The sequence below is a fragment of the Triticum urartu genome, chromosome 7A (genome assembly GCF_056163025.1).
Source record: "Triticum urartu cultivar PI428250 chromosome 7A, HENAU_Tu73, whole genome shotgun sequence".
In the NCBI taxonomy this organism is placed as follows: domain Eukaryota; kingdom Viridiplantae; phylum Streptophyta; class Magnoliopsida; order Poales; family Poaceae; genus Triticum; species Triticum urartu.
The window spans coordinates 727,089,806-727,116,460 of record NC_141879.1 but is presented as its reverse complement, the minus strand read 5'-3'; the positions used below and the strand labels follow the sequence as shown (position 1 = coordinate 727,116,460).

The 26,655-nt window shown below is 44.9% G+C and overlaps 1 protein-coding gene and 1 pseudogene across 6 annotated transcripts; one reads left to right on the top strand and one right to left on the bottom strand.

Annotated features, from left to right (window-relative positions):
• Positions 1-229: 229 nt before the first annotated feature.
• LOC125525592 (cysteine-rich receptor-like protein kinase 26) lies at positions 230-26,655 on the bottom strand. 6 transcript variants are annotated; one of them, XM_087531740.1, is made up of 11 exons: positions 25,979-26,655; positions 17,510-17,657; positions 15,958-16,105; positions 14,245-14,336; positions 3,826-3,897; positions 3,256-3,412; positions 2,230-2,494; positions 1,810-2,029; positions 1,591-1,717; positions 1,230-1,343; positions 230-377 (listed from the first exon to the last, which is right to left on the bottom strand). In XM_087531740.1, exons 6-10 carry the CDS (start codon positions 3,394-3,396, stop codon positions 1,266-1,268), a joined length of 831 nt encoding a protein of 276 aa, XP_087387866.1. In that variant the 5' UTR covers positions 3,397-3,412; positions 3,826-3,897; positions 14,245-14,336; positions 15,958-16,105; positions 17,510-17,657; positions 25,979-26,655; the 3' UTR covers positions 230-377; positions 1,230-1,265. The 6 variants fall into 6 exon arrangements, with proteins under 6 accessions (XP_087387866.1, XP_087387865.1, XP_087387867.1 ...); XM_087531739.1 differs by having other exon boundaries at positions 230-1,343; XM_087531741.1 differs by lacking the exon at positions 1,230-1,343.
• On the top strand, positions 19,046-19,973 carry LOC147962307 (uncharacterized; annotated as a pseudogene).

Below are 26,655 nucleotides of genomic sequence, written 5' to 3'. Positions count from 1 at the left end.
TGTTGATGCAGAAGATGATGAAATCCTAGTAAATCTTTTAAGGTAAATTGATGCACTTTCCTGAGTGAATTATTAATTGTGTCAATCTTAAACATTGGGCCTTGGCTCTATAGGTATTTATTCTTAAAAAAATAAGACATGGGCTAGTCCCTGCAAGTGCCAAATTTAGTCTGTTATTTCTCAATGTAAAACACATGCGGTGAATGCAGAGAAAAAACTTGAGAAGAACTCCAAAGAAGGCCAAAATATATGAAAAGGCCAACACACCAGCCAAGAAGATATGTGTTAACATAGCTACATCACAAGAGAAGGCCAAAGCAGAAGGCCCATGTGAAGAAAGGTACATCACGAGTGAAGAAAGACCCATGTGAAGAAACCTACAACACAAGAAAACACCAAGAAAACAACCCTTGTGAAGACTACCTCTAAATAGAAGAAGGCCAAGAAGAATGTTCCATTTGCACCTATTATACCTCGAGTAAGTATGCACTTGATGCAGAAAAGGCTTCTTCAATTGCTTGGTGGCTAGCAACATTGATTGTTGATTGAACTGGAACCTCCCTTTGGTAATTAATCTTATTTATGTGATGTATTTGCCATGGACTTGTGTGTTTAATGTGCTTACGAACCTATATGTGAATACTGATTCTAAATTTATTTCTCGCTTGTCCATTTTGTTGTTTTGTTCCAATTTTATGTGCAAGAATTGGAAAATACTACCAAAGTGCTGCCCAAATTTTGTCCAAATAATGTCCAAATGATGTCAAAGTACTTTGATGAAGGAAGATGATACACTTAACTAATTGTCAAAATCTAGGAGTTGGCATCTCTTGTTTAATCCATGTTGTGCACCATAGGATAGGGGTATTATGGTCAGTACCAAAATATACATAGACATACAAGGTTAATGAATCGTTGTTCTCTTAAGTGAAGAGAATGACATATGTAGATGTATTGCAAAGTTGTGGTGGTATATATCCAACTTTGGCTTTTGTAATGGCATTATTCCAAATTTGTGAAAGGTTAAGTGGCCTGGATCCAGTTAACCATATAACCTACCATACTGATACTCGCTGCGTCCAAAAATACTTGTCTGAGAAATGGATGTATCTAGACATATTTTACTTTTAGATACATGCATTGTTATTCATTTCGCCAACAAGTATTTCTGGACGGAGGCAATACAATTTAGATTATGAGGCAAAGAGTAAGTGTGGTTCAGTGAGTACCGGAAGGTGGAAAGGGGCATGGCCGGTGACACGATGCTACATGGATGAAATATAAATGTTTGAAGGCTCATATGAAGTTACCATCATCAGAATCAATCTATGAAATGGTGATATCTGCAAATCAAATTACCCTTTTTTAATAATTAGCTTCCAGTCTTGTGTAGGTTTTTGGGAAAGATCATCGCATGGCTTATATTTCTCTTCTAATATGTATCAGTTAGGAAGATATGCATGCCATCAAATACCATAGTATGAAAATTAAGTAGAATTAGTAAAAAAAAGGTGAAAAATATATGCAAGGTAGAAACTTCGAGTATTTCCTAAAAGAGATTGCTTGCATGGCGAGATAAACCCCACTTACATTGTTATTATTACCACGAATCATCTTTTCTCCTGTCACTAGTTCAACAATTATAATGCCCAAACTGTACATGTCTGTTTTGAATGACATCTTTCCCTGAGATAGGTATTCTGGAGCACAATATCCCCTACATAAAAGGCCGGCATTTCAATGCATTATTGCATCAGAAAATGTGATAGTAAATGTTAAGAAAGCAAGATAAGTTCATACATAGCTTACAGTGTTCCAAGTCGCTTTCCACTCATGTTTTGCGACTTTTTATCAAGTCTCAATAAATCAATATCAGTGATTTTTGGAACCATATCATTATCTAGCAGTATATTTCCAGGTTTCATGTTCAGATGATATATGTGCTTTTCCTGGTGCAGATGGTACAAACCTTCACAAATGCCTCTAATTATTTTATAACGGGTGTTCCATTCAAGTCCCCTTAATTCATCTGCATAATGGAAAAAGTAGCATTGATCCATGAAAGTTTCCAACATTTGATTTATGCATGCTATATAGTGCACAACAAATAACCCTCAACATTGTGTTCCAGTCTATCTCACTTATTGACCAAGGATAAAATGTGTCAAAAATAAGTTAAAAAGGAAAAACACAAATAAGTAAAGATGAGAGTTGCATGCGGTTTCGTACCAGTAATGTATTTTTGTAGGCTTCCATTGCCGATAAACTCAAAACACAACAATCTTTCTCTTACCTCAGCGTAAATATGCTCTTTCAATCCTTCAAGTTTTATGGCTATCTGTTGTGTGCTAGCACAGAAGCCAAGTAACCGTACAACATTTTCATGTTCAATGTTTAACATGGTGTCAACCTCATGATGAAAATATGTTTCACTGCTTGAATGGTTGCTCCTTATCCTTCTTACAGCAATGGTTTCCCCGTTTGGGAGGACACCCTGTTTAACTTCTCTTGTTAGTATTTGAAGAATATTTAGCTGATTCGAAGGTGTTGTGCGGAAAAAACAGAATTCTGTTATGCAACACCCAGTAGACACAACTTTTTATGAAAGAGCACAAATAAAGGCACCTGATGGAAATGCAACACTCGCGCCACCAAACATACATGCTGGGGAAAAGAGGAGCCACCCAATCAATGCATGCGCCCAAGCTTGTACACTAAAGGTGAGACACAAGGATTCCTTCGGAAAATAATCTAAACATATTCTAGTTAGCAAGTAAATTACTGGCTAGTTGCAATCGTGTAGGTCTGCTAATTAATATGGCAAGTTTCCACGTACATAATGGGTTGCGCCCCATGAGTTGTTGGTGTCCTAGTATAAACAGAGTACTGCAAGCTTGTCCTAGTCGGCTTCAAAGTCGAGTACCGAGACGGCCGGGTCTAGGTCTAATCATGTACTCCCTTCGTCTGAAAATAAGTGACTCAACTTTGTACTGACTTTAAACAGGACCGTGTCGATGTCTACAATATAGCACCAGAAAAGCGGAAAAATATGAGGCACAATACACCATCAAAACTATTTGGTATCTTGGGGACGTATGCATCATCTATATATACTGTGATATTAACTAGATGGGAACACCGACTATTAATATAGTTGGATAACACGAGGACTGCTCAAGTAGGTAGGATGATAATAATTCGAAACGAGATATTTAGATGACATATACCCCAAGTTTCTGACGAAAATAACATTACCATATAAACTGTTGCAAATCCACCATGGCCAATTTCTCGATCATCCGAGAAATTGTTTGTGATATCCTTCAAAACAAGAAATGGTATATCCGTTGGCTTCTGTCTTCCATCAATTATACGCTCCAAGACCTCATGATCCATTTATTTGCCCTGTAATCTATTTCACACTATGAACTTTCAACACTAACAATATTCATTTTACTAATATAGCACAGTTGAATGGAGAACTATCTTATAACAGTTGAAATTGCACATCAAAATTGTCTAGTAAATCATTTAGGTGCCAATACATATTTAAAGCAGCTCTATTATAATTGTATCCTAATGTTATCTTCTTTTGATGAAACAAGAAAATACAAATGTGCATCGCAATCATGCCTATGTTCTACAAAATTAATAGATTTTCCGAGGATTATTTCATTAAGGTTTACAAGTATATACGTGAATCCATAACTCAAGCACCAAGTCACGTACCTAATCCACTGTAAACAATTATTTTATTTGTATTTTCTACTTGTTTTATGTGAACATTTTTCGTGAGCTGGCACTTTGCAGCAATAACTTGCATACCTATTGGTGTGTTGGTGTGTCCGATAGCACAAATCGAAACTTCTACACAATGTCCATTGATGTAATAAAACCCTGTTACATAAAAACAAAATAAAATATACCATTGTAAGATTTATACAAGAATATATACGAACATACTATGTATAAAATTAAGATAAGAGTACTGCTACTATTGTTCAAAAGCCTAGTGTGATGTAGAGATGAACGGAGTTGGAATGAGAAGCAAATCGAAACTGAAAGATTGTGAGTTACTCCATGAGATCCGGAAGAAAACACTATATTTTGCAGCATGTGAAAGCTCCCAGGGATTGACCATGCATATATTTTCCCATGGTTGTTGAGAGCACTCGATACTTTGCATGTTACGACTCACTAGTTTCACCCTTGTCCATGTTTTCCAACGCGTACACCCTCACTAATGATATGCACGAAGAACTCTGCTAGAGAAACCAAGTTACTATCTTAATTAAGTTAAACAAAAGTTCCCATCTTGATTAGCAACATTCTCACCCTCACCCTTACCTTTGCTGAAAAGTCCTACAATCATAGCTAGTCAAACTATTCAAGATTTCAAACATAATACAATGTTTGATACATAAAACAATGTTTTCTAGGGGTCGCGGTTAAATTTTAATCGCAAAGTTTCTGCAGGCCACAACTATTAATCCCAAATGCAGCTTATGTAAGCATTACCTAAACATACAATATTCACGAGCCTGAGCTTTTGAGATAAGATAAGTAATCCGAATTTTTCCTCTTTCTTTACATCTTAACATATTAGCTTCCTATGATTTTGGTGTTTTAGTTGCAAAGTTTGTACTTCTCCTGGTCATGTTCTTCATAAAGCCATAAATGGAAGACTTTTTTTTCTAAAAGGAGGATAACCCCCGGCCTCTACATCAGGGCGATGCATGCAGTCATTTTATTAATTATTCACGAAGATCATACAAAGTAATACATCAATAAGTCTGAAGCCACCATTTTGCCAACATTTGTCTCTGTTCATATCAACTTGATGAAGGGTTGCAGATTGTCTGAGCCATATACCCAGGCCTCATGCCAAACCCCAACATCTAAGGCCGCAGGCCGCAACCAAGCCGCATTGTCGGGCCTGAGGAACACACCGGTCCAGCGCACTCTCAGTGGTCACCGCACACGCACACTGCAGAGGCCGCCACCACAGTTTTCCACCGATCTGTCTTTACAAAGGAAGACCTTGTTGCCGGCAAAATGTCAAGAGGCGGTCACGGCGCTGTTTTTCTCTAAGATCTACAATCCACATCCTGCTAGGTGTTACTAACAGGTGGACTGAGAAGGTGTTAGCTGATGGAAATCGATTGAGAAGATGCTCCCTTGTTTGGTGCTGATCATGGAGTAGTACGTGCTCTCCTTTTTTTTGGTTTTGCTTTCTTATGTTGTACTCCCTCCGTTCCAAAATACATCTATTTTGGAATGGAGGGAGTACTTCTCTAAAGCGGGTAAAGTGGTAACCCCACAGATATTCTAGCTTTGTATAAAACTCGACATAGAAACTTCTTCCTGAATAAAATATGAATTTTTAATGTTTCATGGAATATCCATTAGTTAAGTGTTGGCGCCGCCACCTTGCAGCGCCTCTTCTTCTCTCTCTTGCAACTCTCTCAGCTCAAGGATTCTCTAAACACACACACACACACACACACACACACACACACACACACACACGCACGCACTTCACCAAGGAGAAAGCTGGCTTTGCCTCGTCTCTCAGTGAATAACATAGGCGCTACATTTTCCTCTAGTCCTCTCGGTCTCTTTTATTACTCTATATGCAAAGTATAAATACTTCAGCTAACACGGCCAGGCAAAACACCCTGGTCCGCTTCCTATGCCCACGTCCAGGACATGGCCATCTATTCCACCAATGTTGCTGCATGCAACCTCCAGCAGCTACATGGACGTACTAACTAACTTGACAAACACAAGTAAAAAAAGGTCAAATGTGAAGCACATTAGTGCCAGTTTGAATTTGAGCCGGCACTAATGTGTCCATTAGTGCCGGTTCCAACGGCTAGCCAGGCAGCTCTCATTAGTACCGGTTCGTGGCGAACTTTTAGCACCGGTTCGTGCCACGAACTGGTACTTAAGAGAGTGGTGGCAGGATGTTGTTAGTCTGGGGCCCCTCCAGCACCTTTAGTACCGGTTCGTGTCACGAACCGGTACTAAAGGTCGTCCTACATAAACCCTTCGTCCACCCGAGCTCGCTCTGTTCTTCCCCTTTCCCCTCTCCTCTCTGTTCTTCCCCTCTTCCTCTCGAGCTCATCACACATTTTGCCCAAAATTTGTCAAGATTTGAAGGCCCTCATCTATTCAAATGATCACAAAGGTTGGTAACTTGTCCTTTCATCTCTCATTGCTTGATTAGCCCTTGCAATGCTTTATATAGTGATTAATTTGTGAGTTTAGTAATTTGGGAGGAATTATATGTGCTAGAATTTGATTTATATGCAATTTGAGGTCAAAAATAACACTTAGTTTGCATATGTAGGTGTGGTTTATTTACTTAGTGCCTTCTAAATCTCCGTCGTAACCAGTGTCGATCGCCCGCACCGTCCTGTCGCCGGCACCACCTTGTGGTGAGCCTCTTGTTTATGAATGTTTTATATAAAAAATTGATGTTTGTGTGATTTGGATATATAGTTACTCGTATAATTATCTTACCCGTACGTTGTTTGTTATACATAGTGCCATGATTTTGATATCCGTCCCCGTTAGCCCTCGCTCTTGTTATAATTCGGATGTAGTATATTCTCCTTTAAAACTATTTGTTGCATTTCGTGTTTATGACAAATTATGCCCATCAATTTGACATAGATATTTGTATGTAGGAGGTATGTGAACCAGAAATTCCAACCGACCCTATTGTCGAGAGGTTAATTTTAGTTGAAAGAGAAAATGAGGATTTGAAAAATAAATTGAAAAGAATTGAGGGGGAGAAGATGGAATTGGAGTTGCGTGTTGCCGATGTCGTTGATGATCACAAGATCAAGATGGAGAAAATGCGCTTGAAGATTAGAAAGATTAGAAAATATGTCATTCATAGTGAGGCTTGGTATCATTATGCTGTTGGATCAATTGTTACCTTAGTTACGATCTTGATCGCATTTGTTGTTGCATTTAAATTCTTTAGCTAGAGAGTTATTTGTTTGTTGCATTTAAGTATTGTATGAACTTTATATATGTATGAACTTTATGTATGAACTTGTATTTATTTGGTCTTTTCGGTGTTGTGTAATGAAGATGAGCCGACAATGGATGTACGATGACCGATGCTCTCCCGATTTCATTAATGGCGTGCAAACTTTTCTGCTTGCGGCTGAGGCAAACAAGTGGGCGGATGGTTTTATGCCTTATCCATGTGCTGGCTGTAAGAATGATCACAATTACTCTAAGTCAAGAACCATTCACGTCCACCAGTTTGAGTCCGGTTTCATGCCCCACTATAATGTTTGGACCAAGCACAGAGAAAGAGGGGTTATGATGGAAGACAATAAAGAAAAAGAGGACGACGACAACTATCCTAGCCATGGGTTCCCTGAATACGATGATACAACAATGAGGGAAGAAGCTGAGCCGGCAATGCGGGAAGAAGCTGAAGAAGAGGCATCAGATGAGCCCGCTGATGATCTAGGTCGGGCCATTGCTGATGCAAAGAGAAACTGCGCAAGTGATTTGGAGAAGAAGAAGTTGCAGCGCATGTTAGAGGATCACAAGAAATTGTTGTACCCGAATTGCGAAGCTGACAAGAAAAAGTTGGGTACCACACTGGAATTGCTGCAATGGAAGGCAGAGAATGGTGTATCTGACAAGAGATTTGGAAAGTTGCTGGTAATGATAAAGAATATGCTTCCAAAGGACAACGAATTGCCCGAGAGTACGTCCAAAGCAAAGAAGGCTGTCTGCCCTCTAGGGTTAGAGGTGAAGAAGATACATGCATGCCCTAATGACTGCATCCTCTATCGCGGTGATCAGTACGAGGATTTGAACGCTTGCCCAGTATGCGGTGCATTGCGCTATAAAATCAGCCGCGATGACCCTGGTGATATCGAGGGCGAGCGCCCCAGGAAGAAGATTCCTGCCAAGGTGATGTGGTATATATGCTCCTATAATACCACGGTTGAAACGTTTGTTCCAAAACAAAGAGCATGCCAAGGCGATGCGATGGCACAGAGAAGACCGTAAGAAAAACGGAAAGTTGAGAGTACCCGCTGACGGGTCGCAGTGGAGAAAAATCGAGAGAAAGTACAGGAAGAAGTTTGCAGGTGACGCAAGGAACGTATGGTTTGGTCTAAGCGCAGATGGCATTAATCCTTCTGGGGAGCAGAGCAGCAACCATAGCACCTGGCCTATGACTCTATATTTGTATAACCTTCCTCCTTGGTTGTGCATGAAGCGCAAGTTCATTATGATGCTAGTGCTCATCCAAGGCCCTAAGCAACCCAGCAACGACATTGATGTGTACCTAAGGCCATTAGTTGAAGAACTCTTATAGCTGTGGAATGGAATAGATGTACGTGCATGGGATGAACACGCACAGGAAGAATTTGACCTAAAGGCATTGCTGTTTGTGACCATCAATGATTGGCCTGCTCTCAGTAACCTTTCAGGGCAGACAAACAAGGGATACCGTGCATGCAAGCACTATTTGGATGATACCGACAGTATATATATTTGGATAATTGTAGGAAGAATGTGTACCTGGGACATCGTCGATTTCTTCCGAGCAGGCATCCCGTAAGAAAGAAAGGCAAGCATTTCAAAGGTGAGGCGGATCACCGGACGAAGCCTCGCCACCGTACTGGTGCTGATGTACATGATATGGTCAAGGATTTGAAGGTAGTCTTTGGAAAGGGTCCTGGCGGACAACCTGTTCCGAATGACTCTGACGGACGCGCACCCATGTGGAAGAAGAAATCTATATTTTGGGACCTGCCCTATTGGAAAGACCTAGAGGTCCGCTCCGCAATCGACGTGATGCACGTGACGAAGAATCTTTGCGTGACCCTGCTTGGCTTCTTGAGCGTGTATGGGAAGACAAAAGATACACCTGAGGCACGGGCGGACCAGCAACGTATGCACGGAAAAGACGACATACATCAGTGTCATGCCAGCTACGCTCTTACCAAAGAAGAGAAGGAAATCTTCTTTGAATGCCTGCTCAGTATTAAGGTACCGTCTGGCTTCTCGTCGAATATAAAGGGAATAATAAATATGGCAGAGAAAAAGTTCCAGAGCCTAAAGTCTCATGACTGCCACATGATTATGATGCAACTGCTTCCAGTTGCATTGAGGGGGCTTCTACCGGAAAATGTTCGATTAGCCATTGTGAAGCTATGTGCATTCCTCAATGCAATCTCTCAGAAGGTAATCGATCCAGAAATCATACCAAGGTTAGAGAATGATATGGTGCAATGTCTTGTCAGTTTCGAGTTGGTGTTCCCACCATCTTTCTTCAACATCATGACGCACGTCCTAGTTCACCTATGCGAAGAGATTAACATTTTCGGTCCTGTATTTCTACATAATATGTTCCCCTTTGAGAGGTTCGTGGGAGTCTTAAAGAAATATGTTCATAACTGTGCTAGGCCAGAAGGAAGCATCTCCAAGGGCCATGAAAATGAGGAGGTCATTGAGTTTTGTATTGACTTTATTCCTGACCTTAAACCGATTGGTGTTCCTGAATCACGGCATAAGGGCAGACTAGATGGAAAAGGCACGCTACGAGGGGATCAAATAATATGTATGGACGGATATTCTCTCACTGAAGCACACTACACAGTTCTACAGAATTCCGCCTTGGTGGCTCCGTATATGGACGAACACAAGAATTTTCTACGCTTCAAACACCCGGAGCGGTCTGATGACTGGATTACACGTGAACAAATGAGGACTTTCGCCGGCTAGTTACAGACACGTACCATGCATGATGCCTCTATTGAAGATGACCTGTACTCGCTGTCCCAGTTACCATCTTCAAATATAATGACTTTCAAAGGGTACGAAATAAATAGGCATACATTTTACACGATCGCCCAAGATAAGAAGAGCACCAATCAAAATAGTGGTGTCCGCTTTGATGCAGCAACCAAGGCGGTAAAGAAAACATATTATGGTTACATAGAGGACATATGGGAACTTGACTATGGACATGGTTTGAAGGTCCCATTGTTTCGGTGCAAATGGGTCAATATGACACGAGGCGGGGTAACGGAAGACCCGCAGTACGGAATGACAACAGTGGATCTTAACAATCTTGCGTATGCAGACGAACCATTCGTCCTAGCCAATGATGTGGCACAGGTTTTCTATGTGAAAGACATGTCTATCAAGCCGAGAAAAAGAAAAGATAAGGAAGCGAATGCATCGTACGATGAGCCAAAACCCCACATAGTTCTTTCTGGGAAGAGAAACATCGTGGGAGTGGATGACAAGACAGACATGTCAGAAGATTATGAAAAGTTTGATGCAATTGCTCCATTCACGGTGAATATTGACCCGAGCATCCAGTTAAATGATGAAGATTTTCCATGGTTACGGCGCAAAGGGACACACGCGAAGAAAAAGTTTCACACCCAAAGATCTGGGATGTGATCGACTTCACTATCATCACTTTCTTCTGTGTTTCACACCCAGGAGGGAATCTCTGTAATATTTAGGGTAGTTATGTGTTTTGGCATTTGAAACGTGAAGAAATTTTATGTGCAAACAAATTCTTTCATGCATTTACTGGTTTTTTCAGCTAAATGACCCTGAAATTGAAAAGCACTTCAAATGAACTCAGAAAAGGTTGAAAGTTGGCATGGTATAATAATTTCACCCACATAGCATGTGCAAAAAAGTAGAGAGGGTTATGGCAAAAACTGGATGCACTTCGTGTACAAAATGAACAATCTATTTCGAGGTATTAGGGTTTCGGACGAAAACTCATCTGTTACAAAGGCATTTCATTTTTTAAATAAACTAAGCATTACCAAATTGAATATAATGATAAAACAAACTAATATTAAACATAAGAAAAAAGAATCACTGAAAAATCTACTTTCAAAGTTAAGTTTTCACAAACTAGTGATTCACACAAAATTCAAATAATTCAAAATTTAAACTATTCAAATTTGAAAACTACCGGCACTAACAAAAAGTTTGTAATTTTTTGTACCTAAAGCAAAAATATTCACAAAAAAACTCTAAATACAGCTAAAAACAACTCAAAAATAAATAAAGCAAAAAAATAAGAAAATAAAAAAGCCCGCCTATTGCACCACAGGGGCCTGCATAAGACTAGAAACCCAACCTGTTGTCGCGCCAGGATGCAGGCCCGCAAAGGCCCAGTAGGCCCACAGGGCAGCACAAAACAGGTAGGCTCAGTAGGCCTGCTTTGAAGAGGAGCTCGAGAGAGCTACCGCACTGGAGCTTATAAATCAGTGCGGACGTCCCTCGGCTAGCGAGGTGGGACTAAACTTGTCGTACCGCACCTGCGCCAGCGCACCCCTTTAGTACCGGGTCGTGGCTCCAACCGGTACTAAAGTGGGGGTCTTTAGTACCGGTTGAAGCCACCACCCGGTACTAAAGGGGGGGCGCTTCCCACCGCTTGGCCTGGCCAAAATTGACCTTTAGTACCGGTTGGTGGCTCCAACCGGTACTAAAGGCCCATCCTATATAAGAAAACAATTCAAAAAATTCAGTTTCTCATCTGCTTCTTCTCCTCTGCCCCGTCGTCTGCCGCCCCCCGTCGCCGCCCCGTCACTGCCCCCGTCGACGCCCCGTCCCTGTCGTCGCCGCCCCAGCCGTCCCCGTCCCCGTCGTCCCCGTCGCCGCGCCCCGCCCCGTCGTCCCGTCGTCCCCGCCCGACCTGTTCCCGTCCCCGTTATCGCCGCCCCGTCCCCATCCCCGTCGTCGCCATCCCCGTCGGCGCCGCCCGTCGCCGTCCCCGCCCGACCTGTTCCCGTCCCCGTTATCGCCGCCCCGTCCCCATCCCCGTCGTCGCCATCCCCGTCGGCGCCGCCCGTCGCCGTCCCCGTCGGCGCCCCCCGTCGCCTCGCCTTGCCGGTGACCTCCTGCCCCGGCCGCCATGTCCACACACACACACACATTGTTTTTTAGTTTTTTAGTTATAAATTTTAGTTATAGAAATTTTTCTGTTTTTTAGTTATAGAAATATTTATAGAAATGTTTGAAATTTTTCTGTTTTTTAGTTATAGAAATATTAGAAATGTTAGTTATATAGAAATGTTATAAATTTTTCTGTTTTTTAGTTATAGAAGAGGAAGAGCATTACTTCCATAAGCTAGCTCTGTGCGTTGAGTGTTCAGAACTATTTCAGTTATTCAATCAAGATGCACTCGACAAATCTCTCGTCAGTTGCTATTGTCTGTAAGTGATTTCTTTCTGTAATTTAAGTATCAAGCTAGATTTAGTGCTCATTGATCGATCATTATCTTTAATTATCCTCACAATATTTTCTTTTTTGTGGTATTATGCAGGATGAAGATGTATGAAATGAAGAAAGCTGGACGCTATGGCATTGGGTTCATTGACCCAAATACCTTTAATGAACGGACATGGACATATGATTATTGTAAACAAGATGTAGAGAATAAAATGCTAGAGTTCTTGAGCGCCTCAATAGCAATGAAGATATACTATTTTCTTACAACTTCAGGTGAGTCACACTGTCTTGTAGTGCAAATTCTGTTTTTGCTTACTAGCTAGCTAGATGTTAATAATTAAGTGTATAGGATTTAGGGTAGTTGATTAGTGTTATGCACATGCCCGCTTAATTAAGACATGCAAACGTGTGCGCATGCAGTTTCCACTGGGTCTTGTTAGACATTAAAGTTGAAGAAGGAAAAGTTAAAGTACTGGACTCACTACTTAAGAAAGAAAGTGACTTCATCATCGTGAAGGGGATACTCGACAGGTAATTTCAATCATTATTAACTATATCTCGGCCTATTTAGTTCGTCATTTCCTGATATCAACTATATTTAATAACCCCTTTATTAATTTTCTTTGCCGGCGGGCAGGGCTTGGGCAAAGTTCATCATGGTGACTCCAGGCAAATGGCGAAAAAAGCTGTTGTGGTGTCGACCCAAGGTCAGTAATTCAGTAGTACTACCTAGCTACCATCTTTTTAATTCTTATTTCAATACCATTAATTAATTATCATGCTTGATTAATTATTATCTGATTAAATTATGTTCTCGTAAAGGACCTGAAGCAGGCGCCGGGGACTGACGTGTGTGCATACTACGTTTTCGAGAACATTCGCATGATGGCGTCCGAAAGGAGCAAATCTCAAAGACAGGAATGGATACGTTTGCCAGAACACTATTTACAATTTTTACACCATTATCGATATCTAGTCACACAACTAATACACATGCATATTGATCTCCTTCTTAACACTTCAAAGAGGTGCGGGAGCAGCTCCTACCAACGGAGCACATACGAGCACTTCAAGAGGAAATAGCGGGATTTTTGCTCGACCAGGTCATAGATCCCAAAGGAGAATATTATTACCTGCTACCGCCGCATGAACCACTTGTCATCGTGCTCCGAAGGCACCAAGGCAACATGTAGGAGAAATTGTATATATATACATGTGTATGCGTGAAAAATTAATGGTGATTGTGAGACATTCAATGATATATATATATATATTAATGATCGGTTCTACGAAAAAATCTATTTATATATGTGCATAACGCGTACAACCCGATTCTTTAGTCCCCACTCTTTAGTGCCGGTTTAGAACCGACACTAAAGGCCCTTACGAACCGGCGCTAAAACCCGATTCTGCACTAGTGAGATTCACTCAACCATATCTCAACTAACTTACATACGTGCATGCACTAGCTAACTCCATGGCCTATTCTGCTGCTAAGTCTTATGTAGGCCGTTGGCTCCAGGTCTTGTGCAGGTGCTTCACACAGCACGGCATCTCGCGTGTGCACCGCCTCACACGGCCACTACCATCTCACCATGCACAATCTCGTGCCAACTTACATCGCACGTACATCTTGCCGGTGTACCATTACCCCAGACCATCTAAACTACATGCAAACTTAAAAGTAAACATGCTGATACATCATGACAAGATTAATGCTAACACTAAGCACCTTTTGAAATAATATTTTTTGTCATTGGAAATAGTAAAGGTATTGCATTATTTCCTCTAAGATTATAATACTTTCTTGACCCAGCCTTGCGCTAGTGGAATTTCATGTACATGTTAGTAACGAATACAGATCATGTTCTACTTAACAGGTCATATTTTATCCGTTTTCAGATCTGAAAGTGTTAAGAAAGAATTCCACAAACTGTAGAAGTAAAGGCTGGTTAATTGTTACCAAAAGAATTTACAGGAGCTGGAGCACTAACCTGGACTGGAAGCTCAATCTGCTGGGCAACTCAAGAAACATCCAAGTAGAAGAGAGGCGCGGGAAGACGAGATTGGATCCACCTAGCAGCAACTGGTTGGGATTGCATATATAGTGATGAAGAGATGGGCAGGAAGAGGCATTAAGTATGCGCAATGACAGGTGAGTAAGTAAAAAAAATTACTTCTACTGTTCACTTTTATAAGGCTTTGTAGACATTTCAGACAGCATATAAAACAGGTCAATTTCAGTTGTCTAAAACGACTTATAAAAGTGAACGGAGGGAGTATATACATAGGAAGACCAAAGAGACAAGACTTCATTTCACAACTTGTATCAGATTGTATCCACCTACCAGCTGGTTGGCACTCCGTTGGGCCGGGGTTGCATATATAGAAATGAAGAGAGAAGCACTATGTCTGGGCGAGACCATTGACTTAAATGTTTGAATACAATCAATAAGGCCAAGCAGACAATAATTCACAGTTAACACGGTCAGATTAGGGTGCAGCCAGGATAACCACTTGCCATAGGTGAGAGGAGCTTTGCTAGAGTTACGGGGTGATACTTACGGACTATAGTTACGGGCTGGTGCGGCCTTATCTTATTGGATCATGTTGGGGCTCCCATCGGAAATCAGGGAGGGAGAGTTTAGCGTGGGGAGGACAGGTATGTCCGTGCGACGAGTCCGCAACTGGTAGTCCGTAAGTGTAGGATTTTTGTAGGTGAGAGCGGCAAGCAAGCAGAGAGGATGTTAGGAATGAGCGAGATCGGTTGAATTAGGAAGATCAAAGAGACCAGACTTCAATGCTTAACAAGTTGAGATTGGGGTGAAATGCATGCGTGTGATGGCCCCCGACATACCCATTTAGTCAACATGTGGAGAAATTTGAGAATATCATTTTTAGTTGCGTCCTAGTTAACAACCAAACCCTTGGTATTCCCTTTTAGTCAATCGGTGTAAAATTGTGAGATGGGCACCACTATTTGTGTTGTGTTTTTTATTTAGTAGTATAGAAAATGCAGAGGCGGCACGGGCGATGAACAGGCGCACTGCCTGCACATGGTGCCGCCGGATCAGAGAAGCACGCCGTCACGTTCACAGCCGCGCGCCCGCCCTGCAGCGCAGCCGCGTGCAAAATGCTCACCAATCTGGTGGTTGGTTTTTTGGAAATTTTGAAAAAGAAGTACTCCATGACAGCTTAAAAACAATTTTATACCGTGGGTCGGAGGAAGTAGTTTTTTGAATCATGACCTGAAATGTGGTAGTTTTACACTATTTACTCGTCATGGTAAAGAGCCTGAAGAGTTAGCAAGAGCAGCACGGGGCAGACGGCCCATCGCGCCTGTTGTCTCCGACAGAGCGAGGAGCAGTGAACGCGCTAGGCCACAAGCACCCAGGACCTAGAAATGTTTCTTAGGAACAGATGCATAACCATTAGCTAGCATAGTAGTAGCCCACCGTTCCAATCCCTCTCTTCTATTTCTTTAAGCATATCATTCTTTCTAAATATCCTCAGTGTAGCAGAAATTCATGCATATGTTACTAGTAAACAAATACATATCCGGCTAATAATTAACATGCTACATAACGAACGACTCGAGTTCATCGCTTTTTCAGATCTGAAAAATTATCATGATAGAATCCAAAAGGAAGTATACAAAGTGTAAAATTGAAGGCTATTTGACAAGTACAAAGGGCTGGATCACTGACCTGGACGGTTTATTTGGGTATCCAGCAAGCTACTCGAGGAACACCCAAGTAGACGAGAGGCGCAGGAAGATTAGACTGGATCAGTTTCGGGTTGCATAGATAGCAAGGAGGAGAGGTCTTGGGGTTGCATACATAGAAATGAAGAGAGCTGCAAGACGAGACGTTAAGTAATGGTAAGATTTATAGACATTTATTATTTCACATCGTCAGATTAGGGTCATGCACGTGACGGCTGACAGATCCAGCCTAGGTAACCACGGTTGTCTCGGTGTAGCTGAAAGTTTGAAGCGGATCTCGAGAAGAAAAAAGGAAAAGGACGACATGAACAGAATAGCTACATTTAACAACTTCATACGAGAACAACGCATGTGATGGCTCACAGGTGCAGCGGTGGGTGAGCACTAAAATATGGGAAATCTGACAATATCCTATTTGGTTCCGTGTTAGCAAACCCTCCCTAGTACTAGTAATAGGATAATATATTAAATGGAAATAGGATAATTTATTATGTTATACGCCGTTCATCATTTTTCTCCATTTTATTTACAAGCAAGCAGGGAAGCTTAATTAATCGCAGAGCAAATTTAGACCTTAGTATAGTACATGGTCGGCCGTGCGTTAAATATTCTGTTGTTTCTACCAAAAGTTTTGATCATATGCACCTTTGTTTTTCTTTTCTTTCATCCACGAAGACCACCATATGTTGGTAGTTCGTCTAAAGATGAGCTCTCCAAGCATGAAGTGATGGTCGTACCTTCAATTGAAGACCACCATCTGCTTCATTTTCTCAATTATATATATTTCGTGAATCCTTATCTTATGTTGATACTAGACATTCGGTCGTGAGAGCATAAGTCAAATTACATCTAAGAAATTTTAATTATCCTTGTTCTAATGGAATAATTTTTTAGTGCTTCTTTATGTTATGTTGTTCCTTATCTAGTTAGAATAATAGTCCCAGATTTATATTTTGCATCGTCTCATTTAGCTCGAAACTAGCTCGAGATCGACTCGAGATCATTATAAGCTGAGCATGAGTCATGTTCCATAACTCGACCTTGAGCTTCACTTAGTTTGAGCTCGCTCGAATTTTAATATAAATTGAGCTGAGCCGTGTCCAACTCGCCGAACTTGATTCGTTTGCAGCCCTACCACTGGCACCCCAGGCCTGGAAATATTTCTTAGGAGCACATGTATAAACATTAGCTACCGTAGTAGTCGCCCACCCTTCCAATTAATCACCCCCTCCCGTTTCTTCTAAGAATATCATACTTCCTAAATAGCCATGGTGTAGCAGAAATTCATGCACGTGTTAGTGCACAATATAACAATTGCATATCCTGCTATTAATTAACAAGCTACTTAATAACTCGAGTTTCATCTGTTCTTCAGTTTTGAAAAATGTCAATACTTTTTTTCTAAAAAGGGGATTACCCCGGCCTCTGCATCACAAGGATGAACACAGCCATAAAATGTCATGATGTAATCCAAAAGAAAATACACAAACTGTAAATTTGAACGCTATTTGAGTACAAAAGTCTGGATCACTGACCTGGAAGATCTGCTTGGGGATACGGCTAGCTTCTCGCGGAACATCCAAGAAGACGAGAGGCGCAGGAAGATAAGACTGGTTCAGGCTGGGGTTGCATTCGTCGAAATGAGGAGAGGTGTTGGGGTTGAATACATAGAAATGAAGAGAACTGCAAGACGAGACGTTAAGTAATGGTAAGATCTATGGACATTTATTATTTAACATCGTCAGATTAGGGTCATGCACGTGACGGCTGACAGATCCAGCCTAGGTAACCACGGTTGTCTCGGTGTAGCTGAAAGTTTCAAGCGGATCTCGAGAAGAAAAGGGGAAAAGGACGACATGAGCAGAATAGCTACATTTAACAACTTCATACGAGGATAACGCATGTGATGGCTCACAGGTGCAGCGGTAGGGGAGCACTAAAATATCGGAAATCTGACAACATCCTATTTGGTTCCGTGTTAGCAAAACCCTCCCTAGTAGTAATCGGTAAATAGTGAAATGAGCACCACTATATATATGCACAGATCTAGAATATGTAGAGACTGGAGGAGAATACATTGCAAGAGGAGAACAGCAGCACTACGTACACTGCAAGAGAAGACGATCAACTTAACGCGCAAGAATGCAAGATATGAATGACCAAATACATGTTTCTAATCAATATATATAATATAACCCATGTACTAAAGAAATGGACAAATACACATCAGATTGCAAACAGTGGATCGAGCCAGTGGTAGGTGAAAAGAAAAGGAACTTAAAGAGAATATATGCTATGCATTTAGCAGGAACCTGGTAGTTCTTCCGACTTCATAATAGGTGTCTTTGGATGGTTCACAAGGTTGCTCTCAAGGTGTGCTTGGAGTCCTTGACAGCTTTGAGATTCGTACCCTTCAGCAAGACTTGTTTCAGTTTAGTGAACAATGGCCGGAGCAGCCCGGGCAGGTGCCCCGGGTCGCCGGGAGCTAACTCCATCACTGTTTAACGTTATACACACACTGGAGCTGCCATTCTCCGGCAGTTCAAGATTACCCATCCATGTTGATCCTAAGGTTACACGCAACTTGCTGGCGCTGCAAGCAATCTCAAGGATCTCCACCTTTTTAAACCCCATTGGCCGTATATGATTTCACCTTATTGTCAACATACATATCTAAAAACAGAAAAAAGTTTAAGCACCTCAGATTTGAGATGCCAATATGGAGGGCAAAGTTTTACAATTACACCACTTCTTAGTTATTTTTTGCGGGATTCTTAGTATGTTGTTAAATAAGTGATTGGAAATAATCAGTATTTTTTGTTCGATGTGGGTGTTTAGTGGTTTACCCACCACCATCATTTTATTTCTTTCTTGTTTCTTTGTTTGTTGCTTAATCCTGCCTACTGGCGACTAGTTTTGCAGAGATTGAGTTTGGCAACTTCTTGGATGCCTCCTCTTCATTACAAGTAAAGAAATCCGAAGTTCACATGGGGCTGTCCCCCTTGGGTTGTGTTTTTTTTAACTGGCCCGGGGCTCAAGCATATTAGAAAAATTTGTCCTTGGTGCGCACCATGACCATGTCAGGAGCCTCCTGGTAAGGACCAATGGATTGAAGCCTACGAATACGATGCTACATATAAAAATAACCATCCGTCTCAATGAGGCCTGCTAAGATTAGGATCTTGGTTAATCAAACAGTGCCGACAAAACAACGATCGCAATGGTGGGTCTGTCCTTGCTAAACAAAAGGCAAAGCTCCGGTTTTCATGCTGGCTCGTACTACAGGGTTAGATCTAGCTTAGAGCATCTCCAACAGCCGCGCTAAACTAACGCCGCGCCGTAAATTATGCCGTTTTAGCGCGTGCGCAACGCGGCGGGTCGCTCCAGCGGGCGCGCAAAAACGGCGCGCGCGCTATAACAGGTTGGGCGCGCGGACAAAAATACTTAGCCGCGCGGTGTATTTGGGGCGCCAGCTACAGCGCGCGGCACACTCGAGCGCTCGCGCCGCACTCTCTCCTCTCCTCGTCCTACGCCCCACGCGCGCCGGCGCCGGCGCCCTGCCACCCACCCATGGACGCGCACACCGGCGCGCCGCTCACCCCGCTGTACAGCCGTGACCCCGCCGCCGCCACCGCCGCCGGAAGCCCTAGCGCGGCGAGCGCTGGCGTCGCCACCGCCGGAGCTCCGCCGAGTGTCGGCCTCGCGCGCAGCCTCTTCTTGCCGCCGCGGATGACCACGGCGCCGGGTGGCGTCGCGCCGGCGCAGTCCCGTGCCGCCGCCGCACCGTCGAAGAAGGTACCCAATGCGGCGCGGACGAAGAAGGGCAAAACATCCGCGAAGAAGAACAAGGCGGCGGACGGCTCCGGCATCACAAAGGCGAGGGGAAAAAAGCTTGCAGGGCGTTCGACGGCCGCGGCGGCTTCCGAAGCGCCGGCGAGCTCACTCGTTGAGCCGGCCGCCGACGCGCACCACGTGTTCGACCAAATGCCCCCAAGGTGAAAAAAATTCCAACTTTTCTTTTCTTCTTATTTTTTCAATGCATCATCATCACATATACATAGCTTATTTGCATTGTTCAAAAAACTTTGTAGTCTCAACGATTATGCATACATGTCCACTATGGGTGTTGGGTCCAACAATTCGCATTGGTCTCAAACCAATGACATCCATTTCCAAGACCATGAGTTTGAGGTGGACAAGGAGGGTGAGGGAATTGTCGAGGCGCCGAAAGAAAGAGCGGGCAATTACTCAACCAACGATGACAAGTTACTATGCCATACTTATTTGCAAGTGTCGAGGGATCCATCCATTGGAGGTGATCAAAATAGAGACGCGTATTGGGGGCGAATGAAAGAACAGTATGATGCTCACAACTTGAGTGGAATTGACCGCTCTGAGAGATCACTTCGGTCCCGATGGTCGACAATCAACGCGGATTGTCAAAAGTGGGCAGCCGTACAAAAGGCAGTTGACAAGATAACCCAAGTGGCACAAATGAGGATGATCGAGCAAGTGGCATCTCATATATGTTCATCATACTTGTTTTTGGTGACCGAAGTGCTAACTTGTTTTGTTTTTCTTGTAGAACAACATTGCACAAAACTTGTTCAAAGAAGAGACAAGGACAACCAAGAAGGGGAAGATCAAGAAAGGCAGGGTCTTTACCTTGCCTCATTGCTATGAAGTGTTAAAGGATGATGAGAAATGGAAGAAGCGTGTTGGTTTGGAGGATTTGAATTTGAGCAACAAACGGAAGCTAGCAATTGAGAATGATGATGAGGAGGAGGAGGATGATGCATCAAGTGATGACGGCAAGAGAAGCCCCACACCCAACTCGGTTTCATACTCGAAGCCAAAACGACCGGATGGGTGCAAGAAAGACCAAACCCAAAAGAAGAAGAGGAAAGGAGATGATGAGCTCAAAAATGCTATGGAAGCTATTGTGAAGGCAAGGGTCGAAGCCAATGAGGTGAGGAAAATGGTAAGGAACCAAGATGCCGTGGCCGAGGAGAGGAGGTTGGCGGCCGAGGAGAGAAGGGTGGCGGCCGAGGAGAGAAAGGTGACTTTGGAGGAGAGGAAAGTGAGCAACGAGGAGCGAGCTAAGTTGTTGGAATGGGAGAAGCACTTGTTCTTCTTGGACACATCTAACCTCAATGCGGTGCAAAAAGAGTATGTCCATCTTGCCCAACAAGAAGTCTTGATCCAAAAAAGAGCCTTGGTTCGTGCAATGGGTGGCGGTGGCCTCGGCGCCATGGGAGGCATGGGTGGCTTCGGCGCCATGGGTGGCGGTGGCCTCGGCGCCATGGGAGGCATGGGTGGCTTCGGAGTCATGGGAGGCATGGGTGCATCTCCGGACGTCATGGGAGGCATGGGTGCACCTCCGGCCGCCATGGGAGGCATGGGTGCACCTCCGGCCGCCATGGGAGGCATGGGTGGCTTTGGAGCACCCTCCGACGCTATGGCCGCCATGGGAGGCTTGAGTTTTGCTTCTCTCATGGGAGGCATGGGTGCACCTCCGGCCGCCATGGCTTCTCACACACATTCCCATGAAGATGCCGTTGAAGATCTTGCCAACACCGTCGGAGCTTCACATGATGCGGTGCGTGATGCGGTGCGTGATGAGGAGAGGGAGGAAGATTCATCTTCGGAGGCTGAAGAGTCGTTTTCGGAAGATGAGGACGAAGACGAAGACGAGGAAGATGAAGATTGATGTGTCTTTCATGTCTTCAACTTTAGTTTGCATTTGAACTTGGTTGGATGAACTTGTGGGCATGATTTTGAACTTGGTTGGATGAACTTGTGGGCATGAACTTTTATTCATCAACTTGTTTGTGTCAAATTTCACATGTTCATTTTTGTCCAAAATATCATATATGTTTGATCATTTTTGCTCATATAAATACATGTATATGTAGTTTGTGCGGCTCGCGCGTGCTGTATTTTTGCGCTCTGCTGGAGCGGCGCGCGCACGCTGCATTATAGCGCGGCTGCTGGAGCCAGCGCAGGCGGGCGCGCAAAACCAGCCGCAGCGCGCGCGGTAAACAGATTTTTTGCGCGCGGCGCTTTAGCGCGGTTGTTGGAGATGCTGTTATGCTTAGTAGTGGAGTACTACTACTAGAAAACATCTATTTGATGCTTGCGGTCCATCGGATGGGCAAACAGAAGAAAAATATGGTTGAAGACTCTACGCACGGTCACCTATAAAGTACTCCATGTGAGAGGAAGCACACAAAGGGTTGTCATTTGATCAGCAGTGGACACCCGATGTTGTTCCTGCTAAGCAACGATGTTTCGCCCCGTGTATTACCACTAGTGTTCATCAACGAGACGGATGGTGGCGATGTGTTGGAAGAGGTGAAATTGGAGGGGTTAACAAACAGTGCATTCCACGTGCCGCTAGGGAAGCTGGAGGACACACCGGATTGGGTGAACAAGAGCATGAACACATTTTTTGAAGAAGACAAACAATTTTTTAAATTCCGAGCGTTTTTATAAAAAAACATGAACATTTTTTGAAATTTCTGAAAAAATATAAAAACAAAACAAAATATGTAAAGAGTTGAGTAGAAAAAAATAATACAAAAAAGGACCAGAACCTTCTAAAAGGTTCCCAAAATTGGACTGCAATGTGAAATCGTTATCCTATTGATGGTACGCCATCCAGACAATTGCCGCCAAGTTTTGTCGTGTGGTTGATATGCAGGAGGCAAGGTGGCCATTGCGCGCGGCTGCGGGGGAGACTGTAAGTTTTGCTTCTTGTTGTTCAACTTGTTGGTTTGATCATTCATTCACTAATGTTGCTCTACACATTCTGTAGCCCGTACGCGCTGTCGTGATGTATCATATGATAGAGAGATGGCCATTTACGCACATACATGAAGCTCAAGGGGCAGTATGTGTGGGACAACATGATCCATTCAATTTGAATTTGAACTATTATTATACTGGACTTATTTGCATGCTATGTATGAATGATTTGTGCTATTTTTTATCCAAACTTTATTGAATTTCATCGGGTTTGATGAATTTTGTCTAATTGGTTTAAACACGGCTTGAAACGTATGTGGATTGCATTGCGGGTTAACATTGGAGATGCCCTCTGAAAGAAAAATAGCATATCTAGCAAGAGCATGAGCATCTCTAATAAGTTATCTCCGTTCAGTGTCAAAGATGGCTATGTCAACGATCTACTTCACAAGAGAGCCGTACGCTGCGATGGTGAACACACAAGACCACCTCAGCACAATCAGAACTGATTTTCGCACATCACACATTCCGATCCGAGGCTAAAGATAATGCCTCACTGCGGGCGGACGGACGAAATAGATCACTGGGTTGGAGATGGCTTAAAGCACCTCAAAGACTTACACTGAAAAAAAATCCCCCCTTGCCCCCGCGCTGTCCCCCCCGCGGGTGGCTTGGGCGGCGGCGCCAGATCCCGCCGCGGGCGCCCTCCCCTTCCTCCTCCTGCCTCCGCCGCTGGCCGGGACCGCCAGGGCGAAGCCCCTCGCGGTGGCTGGCGGCGGGGGATCTCTCCTCCACGTCTTGGTGCTAGTGGGCGCGGGGCTCCCTCCCTGGGCGGTGGCATCGGGCGTGCACAGGGTCCGACGGCGAGGCGGCTCCTTCTCCGGTCGGCGGCGCGCTGCGGTGCTGCGGTGGTGGATGGGGGCTTGGCCCGTGGCGGCTGTGCCCCGTGGTGGTGGCGGGGGCCCGGCTTCGGTCCTCCGGTGGTGCTGCGGGTGGTCTTCCTTCCCCATCGCGGGTGTGCGGTGGTGTTCCTCGGGCAGCGGTGGTTCCGGTGGCGGCGCTGCGCTGGATGGTGAGGAGGCGGCGGCGCAGCCACTTGGCTGTGGGCTGGCGCGGCGACAGGCGGCGGCGCCCTTCTGGCCCAGATCTCGGCCCTTTTGGGCCCCATCTGGGTCTGGGCGGGCCTGGCCGGCGGCACCGACAGACAGAGGAGCGGCTCGTGCGGGGGGTTGCGGAGACGGAGGCACACGCACTGCAGCGCGGCGATGGGAGCTTCACGAGCCCTATCTGGCTCGGCCGGGCTGTGGGCCAGGTGTGCTCTCCTTGCTGCGTCCGGCCGGTGACCCCCATGGGCGGTGGAGGTCGTCCCTTCCCGCGTGGCTGCCGATTCTGCTGCTCATCATTTCCGGTTGTCTCCTCTCGGCCTCGTAGGTTTCGCTTCGCCGCTTGGTCATGTGTGACGGCTTCGACGGACGGAGGTGCGGCTCGTGCGGGGGGTTGCGGAGACGGTGGCGCGCTAACTGCAGCGTGGTGACGGGAGCTTCACGAGTCCTTTCTGGCTCGGCCGGGCCGTGGGCCTGGTGTGCTCCTATTGCTGCGTCCGGCCGGTGACCGCCAAGGGCGGTGGAGGTTGTCCCCTCCCGCGTGGCTGCTGATTTCTGCCGCTCCTTGTTCCCGGCTGTCCCCTCTCGGATGCATCGGTCTCGCTTCTCTTTCCATGGTGAGACGGCGGTGGTGATCTAAAGATCGTGGTGGCGCATGTTGGTGGGCTGCAAGATTGGTGGAGTGCGACGGAGCGGCCGGGGCTGTGGTTGTGTGGCGGACGGGAGAAATCCCTGTCGGCTTGGCCGGCATCGACGCGGTGACACCCGCGGGCGCCGCCGATCCTTCCTGAAGGGCGCCGGGCTTACCTCTTCCACACGCCCCTCCGTGTACAGGGGGAAACCCTAGGACCAGTCCGGGCAACAGCGTTGGCATCGTCGCGTTCCTTCCTGAATGTGTTGCTTGGTATGCGGCGGTCCGAAGTGCTAGGAGCGTGGTGGAAATTCTCCGGCGGGCGCAGCGGTTGCGGGTACCATCGTTTTCGTCGACCTGACTCTGTTGTCATTAGTTTCTTTTTCTTTCTCTGTTATTTCTTTTAGGCTTGCTTGTGCTGTCTGTCCCAGCAACAGACTATCAGTTGTATCGTGTGGTTGCTATATCTATATAGCGGGGCGAAAGCCTATTTCGAGATGGCTTAAAGCAGCCCACAATCTACTCTTTCGATCTTTTCAATGAAATCATCATTTAGGGCTCTCGCTGCGGCTGGCCTAGCGACCGTTCATATCGGCGTCCTCGCTGCAACACCCAGCGTCCTGAACCCGAGAGATGGCGAAGTGGATACCGATGGGCTTAGCCCTGACCCACAGAGTACACATGTCTCGTTCGTATCCAGTACAATAGTATACCATCTTCTTGCCCACTGTTCCACAAATGCCCTAGTTTTATAAAGCTCACAATTATTACCCGCATAAAAAAAAGATACCCCAAGCACGTACCAAACGCTGCTCTCCTACTCTACCGTGTTTTCTAGGGAGAACGCCCAAAACAGAGCTCAAGAAACCCAGACGAAAACAGTATGGAGTATTTGGCAGCGTGTGAAAGCTCCGGGAATTTCAATTATGCATATATTTTTGCAAATCCTGCCCTGCCCACATATCCTACATAGTAGTACTAACTCTGCGTGTTCACTTATTCGAAAAAAAAAATTCTCTGCGTGTTCACTCTTCACTGAAAGGATATCCCACACGCAGGCAGGAGAAAGAAAGCGGTTTTGCCGCCGGGGCTAAAGTTGGTGAGAATGAAAGAAGCAGAGTATATACGGCGTGTAGACCATCTGAAAGGATATCCCCGAGCAAGGGCACTGAGCAACCTAGTGCTTGGAAATGGCCATGTATATCAGTATATGTATTAGACACCTGAGTGTGGCATCATTGACCGTGCTAATGCCGATTTCAGTACAGAGGAAGAGGGAAGCCTCAGGCCCGGACCCTCCCCTTATTCTCCAGCCAGCGGGGGAGGCGACGGCCGACAGATCCTGAGCAACTATGGACGACTGAGCAGCCACGAGCTGTGGATCAACACTACAACTTCCCATTTCACCAAACAACGACCGATTTACAGCAGGATGTACATATTAAAACTCAACATGATGGTGCCATAGAACACTTGAAAATACTAACAATCTATTAGCTGCATAAAGAGAGAGAGAGACTAACCTTGGGAGGAGACGTTGAGAGATCGGAAGAAGTAGCTGCGGCGGAGGAGGAGCAACGAGATGAATGAATGGTCGTCTCCTTGCTTGCTGGCTAGCTGATGGAAATAAGCCATGCTCAGTTCCGTGGTGACCGGCGAGTGTGTGCGTACGTGCCAGGTCTGTGGCGACCGGCCGTGTGTAGCGTGTGTGCAGTAGCATGGCTGGCAGTAGCTAGCTAGTTCGTTGGTGTGCATTGTGTGTGCGGCTGTAGCGAACTAGTTTGTTGGTGTGTGTAGTGTGGCTGTAGGGATCTGCGGAGAGGCAGGTCCGGGTCATGTGGATCATGGGTGATCAAGTCAGCTATTAGTGCGTGAGTGCATGTAGTGGAGCAAGTCGTGTGCATAAGAGCCGGGTAGGTTGTTGCCTGGCTGTGTGTGTGCGTGTTGGGTATAAAACCCACCCCCGGTGTATTGGTTGGTTGAGTTGGAGTCAGCCATATAGACATCGTAAAGGAGAGGAAAGATTAGGAGGAAAGATTAGGATGTGCGTGCGCCCACGGCGGCGTTCGTGCGCCGGCCCAGAATTTCTTATATCTTGTGTCTTCTTCTACCTCCGTCCAGCCGTGAGAGGGAGAGGTAGCTAGGGTTGCCCCAATGTTGCAACAACAGCCTGCAGGTGCAGTGGAGATTCTAGAGTAGA

What these genes read in the sequence shown, in the direction of transcription:
- LOC125525592 (XM_087531736.1), bottom strand. Translation starts at nt 3,396, where the DNA reads ATGGATCATGAGGTCTTGGAGCGTATAATTGATGGAAGACAGAAGCCA. An exon ending in GATTTGCAACAGTTTATATG is followed by an intron (nt 2,495 to 3,255) that starts GTAATGTTATTT and finishes GAAGTTAAACAG; the next exon opens with GGTGTCCTCCCAAACGGGGA. An exon ending in CCTACAAAAATACATTACTG is followed by an intron (nt 2,030 to 2,229) that starts GTACGAAACCGC and finishes TCCATTATGCAG; the next exon opens with ATGAATTAAGGGGACTTGAA.